Genomic DNA, 7,957 nt, shown 5'->3' with positions numbered 1-7,957 from the left:
CTTGCCAGGAAGCACTTATTCCACTGAACCATCTCCCCGTCCCCATGCCTGGTGATTTTCATTACTTTGGGACATTGACAAATTTAGTCCAATTAGTGCTGCTACCGTATAGAGAAAATAGTCTCTATTTGTATGTAACATTTCATTTAAAATTTTTGCTATTAAAATTTTTTGCTGTTAATAAAATTAATAGTCTTGGGGCATTTTTAAATGAGTAATTGAGGATGGGCACATTAGTTTTAGTAGATAAATCTATTATGTTAATTAAGAAAATTTCTATAATATTTTAATTAAGTTTATTGGTACAATTTATATATACATAATGATCACATTGGAAATTTGTACCTGTTCATGCTATATTTTGATTAATTTCTTTTCCAATTCCCATCCTGTCCCTTCCTTGACCTGTAGTCCAGTGAAACTTCGGTCTGTGAGTATAACTTACTCTGGAAATATGCTTGTAATTCAAAGCATTTTGTATATAAAAGCAAATTTCCCCATTAGAAACAGTGGACACTCAGTTCATTCCACACCCCCAAAATATTCCTATAAAAATGATTCCAATAATATAATGTAATAAAGAAAATTCAAAGTATAAAGAAAACTAACCTTCACTTAGCTTTGGAAATCTTTGTGGCAGTGTGAGGGGGAGAGGGAAAAGGTCATCGTGTAGAATCGTGGAAGGAATCACTGCTTAGATCTGTTGATTCAGTGCATTCTTTTTTTGCCATGCGACCTCTCCAAGGAACTTACTCCCTTTCACTTGATTTTGCCTCCTTTTGAGGATTTCATGAAACTGCACGATTGCATTCTTGTTAAACACATCCATTGTTTGTACTGTTACAGCCTAGCCAGTTGGTGTTTTTCTACAAAAATTTTGCACCGTTTCTCACATTTCTCTAATCATTTAGAGTGAGGGATTCCTCCACCTTGTGCTCGTCTGCAGACAACATCTGTCTGTAGCCTCTTGCTGTTGCTTGTGATGCGGAGCCCTCAGTTCATCGGCAGTCAGCTCCTGGCCCTGTTCCTCCACCAGCTCTTGAATGTTGTCCTCATTCACCACCAGTGTCAAGGTCCTCACCCAGGACACAATTTCACTGACAACTGGGGACTCCTGTTTATGAGCGAGCTCCTAAGAATGTCCAAGAATGCGATCAAGCCATAGTGTTCCCCAGAGTTGAGGGTCCTTTCGATGACCCCATTCCAGACTTTCTTGGTGATCTTGGGGCAGTTCAGGATGTGGAAGTGACTTTTCCAAAACTCCCAAGAGGGTCAGGTTTGTTTCTTTGGTCACCTCAAAGCATCACTGAAATAGTGCTTTGGTGTAAGTTCGAAATGACCTGCTGATCCATGGGAAGGAGGACCAGAGAGGCAGTGGGAGGAAGGAACTGGACCTGAAGGAACTTGAACTCCTCCAGTAAGTTGTCCTCAAAGCCTGGAGGCTGGGCAGGGGCATGCTCCCTAATTAGCAAGACTTCAAATGCCAGATTCTTTTCTGTAAAGTAATTCTTCACTGAAGGGTTGAAGACCTCATTGACCCATTCAACAATCAAGATACGAATGACCCCCGCCTTGCTTTTGGGCCACCACGTGATGCTTATGGCTCTTTTGCACCTGGCATTTCCCGAAGGCCCATGGAGTTTTGGAAAGACCTGAGCAGGGGCTTGACTTTGAAATCCCTGCTTGTATTAGCACAAGAGGGTGAGATGTTCTATCGTGGGCTTGTGAAGGGGCATTGCATTCGCTTCTGTAATGTAAGCCTCTTGGCCATCTTTGGTCAAAACAGCCCCGTCTCCTCACTGTTAAAAACGTGCTCCAGCAGGCAATCCTTGGATACCACAAGCTTCTGGAACTCAGGTGTGAGCCCTTCAGCTCTCCTGGTGCCTGAACCCACAGCCTCTCTGGGCCCATGACATTAGGGATACCATGTCTGCTCTTCAAGTTATCAAAGCATTCCTTCCTGCTTGCCTTGTGGCCTCCTTCATTTTCTGTTGACATACCTGGCAGTGTATTTATGAGGTCAGTGTACAAGGCTCTTGCCTTTTTGCTGATAAAGTTCTCAGGCACCTGCTAGTTGCTTCTCCTTTAAACAAAGCAGAAGCAAGTTTTTGCATCTTGTAGAATATGTGGTTGTTATTTTGTTACACTCCTGACTCCTTTTGCCATATCTACTCCTGTGCAAGTGGTAGGCTTCTAATAAAATCTTGAAATTTCTGATTGTATTGCTTGATGATTTCCTTCATAACTTCCACTATGATAATCATCTTACTGCCTTTCTAACGTTTTTTAAAAAAATAGAGTCCATTGTATATATGTTTGCATGAATGTTGATTATAGTAGTACAGTATTAATAACTTTATACTGTATTTGATGTAACAGGCAATAAAGCAGCAGAGAAAAGGGTCTGTATCAGTGGGCAATCTGATCTACAATGAAGCAGGGCCTTCATAAACTCATTCTTATATGGAAAAGCAAAGTACTGTCTTGAGATTCTTTAAAGTGACAAAAATATAATAGTGCCACTTGTGGGCTCCCTCCAGTGTCCTGAAAAATCACTGATTTCTGCAAGAGAACATGGCCTAAGGTGGAGCATGGGAAACAGTCACGGTCCCACAGCAGTGAGGCTCCCGGGGGTGGGGAAGGAGTCACTGGCTCAGGTCTGATCCTGTGAGCTTCAGCCCTGAAGAGCGCTTGTATTGTAGGACGTCTCTACCCTCAAGCTCAAGGGTCTGCTCATCTTCTGGAACACTCACTGAATAAGTCACTTGCAACCCAAGGTTTTACTTCTTTGCTGTGTAATGATGTTAATATATTTCAGATCAGAAATGAGTAATACACAGGTGAAAGCATAAGGAACAAGTTTTCCCCCTCCCACTTTTCTGCCTTGATTTTTCTTTTCCTTCTGTATATATCCTTATGACGAATTAGGCCTTATAGGGTCCCCTAACTGTTCAGCCTTTTAATGGCAATTATAGTTTATAGGTATCAACTTCAGAGGTGAGATTTGTGTTCAGATTTAAGCATCTCATGTAAACATAGACATTCTTGAGATAGATCTTTTCTTTATGTATTTAATAGAGGGTCTACAGGGTCTCACTACACACACAGATAGGACTCATAGTTATCTTCTGTTTTCAGCCTCCCAGGTCCTGGGATTATAGGCATGCACCACCATGCCCAGTCTCAGCACCCCCCTGGGGGCAGGGTCGGCACAGCACACTGGGGCTCAAACCTGGTCTCTGTGGCCGCCTAAGCAGGCACTTTAGTCTGCTGAGCCATCTGGCCAGCCCAGGAGGTAGATGTTTTAAAGATAAAACTAGGCCAGTATTTTCTGTAGGTGTGTCAGCTAAATCTAGGAGCAAAGGTATTGCATGACGAAGAATGGGATATGTAACAGAAGTTCAGTGTAATTGTATGCTTCTGAGCCCTTCAATGATCTAGTCCTCCACTTTCTTATTGTGATCCTATAAAATGAGCACTGTATTTGAGGCAGAAAAATCCACATTCACATCCAGGCTCTCAACAGCTACTGTGTAACTTTCTGATCTTCAGCATCATGTGTAAAATGGGCACAGTTAACCTACTTCATAGGATCACAGGATTAAATAAAACTGACGATATAAATGCTTGGCAAATATTTAGTACCCAAAAAATTTAGTTGCTCTCTTCATTCCTTTTCTTTTGTGTACTGCTTAAGGGCTAGCCATGTCCTGGCTGATAAGTCATAGTAGTTTAAATTGTAACCAGAAAGTGCTAAAATATGCTTACATTTTTCTTTAGTTAAAACCTCTTCAAAGAACTATTGAGCCTACTATGTTTCAGAGTGTCACATCACATCCAAAAATAAAAGATCTCCCAACGTAAGTTATTTAAAGCTTGTTAATATGATCAAGTCATGTGGCATTTAAGAATTTGAAGGCTGGGGCGATGGCTGAGCAGCATAAGCGCCTGCCTGGCAAGCACAAGGTCCTGAGTTCAATCCCTGATACCAACAAATAAATAAATAAACAATTGGCAGAGCATTTTAGTTATTTTAAGCTCTGAAAACATGCCCAGGGCAGGCTAGATTTTCAGCAAAGAGCACTGAATTTGCTTAATAAGATAGAAGAAAATTTGAATTTCTGGGCATAGACCTGGAGAAAGAAAGTAATTCTGGAAATCAGAAAAAGAAAAGAGGGAGTGAAGGAGGGACAGGACAGACGGCCTAATGCAGAAAGCTGGCCAGTGAGCTGTTGCGCCTTTCGGAGAAGGAGGTGAAGGACTTTTAGGGTTCATGTCTAGTAATGATCAGTTGTTTTGCTCTGCAGTGTGGTAATTTTGCCGTGTTCTCTATATTCCTCCAATTGTTTTTCCAAATCAGCATTAAAAAGTCTCTCTGGTAAGAAACTTATTAGGACATAAAAAATAATTGAAAATATATTCTAAACAGTTCTGAGATTTCAACTGTAAAAATAGATTAAAGAAAAATGAGCATTGAAGCAAGCAGCTTAATCGGTGGAGTTAGTGAAAACCTGGAGATGGAAAGAATCTGCAGTGGGATTGAGAGAAATTCTAGGTGCAGAATGGAAAATGGTCCTGAAGTATAGTAAGCAAGTGAGGAAACAGTGAAGCTCATTCTCCTGTAGTCCCTCCAGTCTGGGTTGTCCAAGTTCAAATGCACTTGGGCATGGGTGGTTTGTGAAGACAGGAAAGTTGATTTTTTTTCTTGTATTTGTTGATTTTTTTCTTCGCTATCCATTGATTCAGTACACACTTACTGATGTCTGCCATATCTCAGACACTGCAAATACAAAGATAGGTGAGATCTGATGCTTGAACTCAAGCCTGTGGTTTACTGCAAAAGTAACATGTAAAAAGAAAGAATAGCTATTACTATAATGCATATGGATAGGAACCCCTCTAGAGGTAAACATGTAGATCTTGGGGACAGCCCTGAAGCTTTTAATTGAGGGGTGTTGGGAGCAACTATTGTCAAATACGGCACCACATGAAGATAATGTTTGAAGCGAGGTTATAGCAATGGTACTAGTGCATCTGGTTGCTATTGTGGGGTAGAGGAGCTAATCTAAAATCAAGGGGCCACAGGAGATCACACTGTGTCAGTACCGTTAGTGGTGAGTAAATCGGGAGTGGTTAGCCACACACCTTAGTTTTTGAAAATATTTCAGAGATAAGACAACAGATCAGCAAGGCATTTGGTAAGCTCACAAGAGATCTAAGTAACAAGATGTTGGATAAAATGAAACCAAAGTTTAGAGAAGACACTAATAAAGATAGAAGAGCTAAACAAAGCAATGAAAACATGACCAGCATAGAAAAGAACTAGAGCCCATAAAAGGCTTCAAACAAATTCATATTAAAATTCTATCAAAAGTATGGGCAGCAGTGTGACCAGTAGAGGACAGTGTCAGAACTAGAAGACAAGGCCATTAGAAGTAATTGATGAGAGGGAACTTCAAAACAACAAGAGAACATGAAAAATGGATCCAACTACTTCTAAATGATACAAAGAAGACAGTAAGATTAAGGCAATCAGTGAAAAGCCAGAAGACAGTACAAACAACATAAAAAAACTGCTGAAAAAATACCAAAATTTTTCCAAATGAAAAAACAAAAACAAAACAAAACAACATACAGACAAATGAGGCACATAGACTTCCAAATAGTGGCAATCAGAAAAGACCTCTCCACAACACATCATTGATAGTCAAAATCCTGGAAGTCTAACACAAGGAAAATCTTAAAAGTGGTTATAAAAAATCAATGAGTCACTTATAAAGGTAACCCCATTAGAATTATGCCAAACTTGTCAACACAAATCTTAAAAGGCCGGGAGAACTAGACATGTTTCAAGCCCTAAAGGAAAATAACCTCCAACCTAGTTGCATCAGTCAGTGCTTTGCTAGAGGAAACAGATATAACAGGATATGCAAATGTGTAAGAATTCACAAGGTGGGCTTACATTGGCCATCCACAGAGTCATATGAAAAGGGTACAGAGGGTGTCTGTACACTGGAGACCATGATCCTCAGTTCAAGGCCTGGAGCTCACTGCAGAGTCCTGGGGCAGTCTGTCAAGAGGCTGGTGGGTCTGCGATGGAAGGCTAAAGAGTCTGCCCTAGAAGCCAGGAGATGATGTCCAAGGTGAAGGTGTGGACTGGAGCGCCTCTAAGAACATCCTTCCTCATTTTCCCTTATACGGCAGGTGATGAGCCGCCCTACGGTGGGTCTTCTATATCCTCGGGTCTGGAATTGCTAATTAATTTTGGATAAGCTACTCTTAACTAGACTTCTAAGTAGACATAATCAGCCTCACATATCTCCTACAAAACTATCTTTCAAAATTGTTGGAGAAATGAAATACTTTCATGATAAAGAGTACCTAAAGAAGTTCATAACCACCAAACCAGCACTCTAATAAGTTCTCAAGGACGTTCTAGAGAGAGATGAGCTATCAGTGATAGAAGGCCTGATGATAGAATGAGTGCACGAGGTAGGGTAAGCTGTAACATAGAAGGAAATGAGGGCCAGCCAGATAGCTCAGCAGATTAAAGCACCTGTTTAGGCAGACCCAGAGACTGGGTTCGATCCCCAATAGGTCTGCAGGCCCACTCCAGGCATACACTGAGACAGGCAACTGAGACTGGATGTGGTGGTGCATGTCTGTAATCCCAGTGCTTGGGATGCTGAAAAACAGGAGGGTCACTACAAGTCTGATCTATGTAGTGAGATCCTGTAGACCTTGTACTAAATACACTTAAAGGATAATGAATCAGCAACAGGAAAATAAGGCAATGACAGGAATAAATTAGTATTTAATGGTAATAACTCACAGTGTGAGTGGTCTCAATTTCCCAAAGGATACAGACAAAATGGATCAGGAAACAAAACCAAATTAGTATACTGTATAAAGGAGCATATTAAATAAAAAAAAGAAACACATAGGCTAAAATGTCAAAGGATGGAAATAAAAATCCATGTAGAAGGAACCTCCAAAGAAGTAGGTGTCACTGTCCTGTGTTTTCAAACAAAATGAACCTCAAGCCAAAAATGGCAAAAAAGGACACTACATATTGGTTAAAGGAATAATCCAACAGGAAAAGAAAACAATTATTAATATATACACACTAAACAATGGTACACCCAACTTTATAAACAAGTACTACTGGGCATAAAAGAACAGATAAACATAGAATTATAATGGATGCTATGGTTTGTGTCTAGTTTTCCCCCCAAATCCTCATGCAGTCAAGGGGCAGACATCTAAACTTTGTGATTAATTCATATTTTTGTGATTAATTAATGATCCTCAGGGATTATGGGTGTGAGTGCTGCTGGTATTATGTGTATGAGTAATACACCCAGCCTGGGGCGGATAGCCTGAATGCAACTTAAGGGAGACAGATTTGCTCTCTGTAGCCATTGTTGCCACTGCTCCTGCCCTTTTGCTCTTGCTGTTTTGCTATTTTCTATGGCCATGAACTGCTGCCCTCTGCCATGTGCAGAGCCTTGGAGTCAGCTGAGTATGGACTGAAACCTCCACAAACTGTGAGCTAAATAAACCTTTCCTGGTGTTGGGTATTTTGTCCCAGCAGCGAGAGAAGAGTTAACTGAGACAATGGCGTACCTCAGAACTCCCTACCACAAGTAGATCAACTAGACAAAACACAAATACTGAAGATGAAAAAGAGCTTCAAAAACGTAGGGGCTGGGGAGATGGCTCAGTGGAATAAGCGCTTCCGTGGCAAGCGCAAGGGCCCGAGTTCAATCCCCAGTTCTGCAAAAAAAAAAAAAAAAAAGTAATATATGTATATAATTTTACCCAAGAACAATTAATTCTTTTTTCCCCCATAATTTTATTAGGAAACAAATAGACATGAGACAGTTTCAAACCAAATTGGTAGGACAGTTTCAATAATTAACACATTGCATACATTCTTCCTAGTGGTTAATTGCTG

General features: G+C 40.6%; 1 protein-coding gene across 1 annotated transcript in view; it reads left to right on the top strand.

Annotated features, from left to right (window-relative positions):
- The window catches only part of C2cd6 (C2 calcium dependent domain containing 6), a 157,504-nt gene that overhangs the window by 33,399 nt on the left and 116,148 nt on the right, over positions 1–7,957 (top strand). Inside the window, exon 6 of the mRNA XM_023710313.1 lies at positions 3,781–3,860. Coding sequence (XP_023566081.1) covers positions 3,781–3,860 — 80 coding nt within the window. The remainder of the gene's footprint in view (positions 1–3,780; positions 3,861–7,957) is intronic.

The sequence above is a fragment of the Octodon degus genome, unplaced genomic scaffold (genome assembly GCF_000260255.1).
Source record: "Octodon degus isolate 3935 unplaced genomic scaffold, OctDeg1.0 scaffold00001, whole genome shotgun sequence".
NCBI lineage: Eukaryota > Metazoa > Chordata > Mammalia > Rodentia > Octodontidae > Octodon > Octodon degus.
Note: the sequence above shows the minus strand (reverse complement) of the source record. Positions and strands in the feature narration are given on the sequence as shown.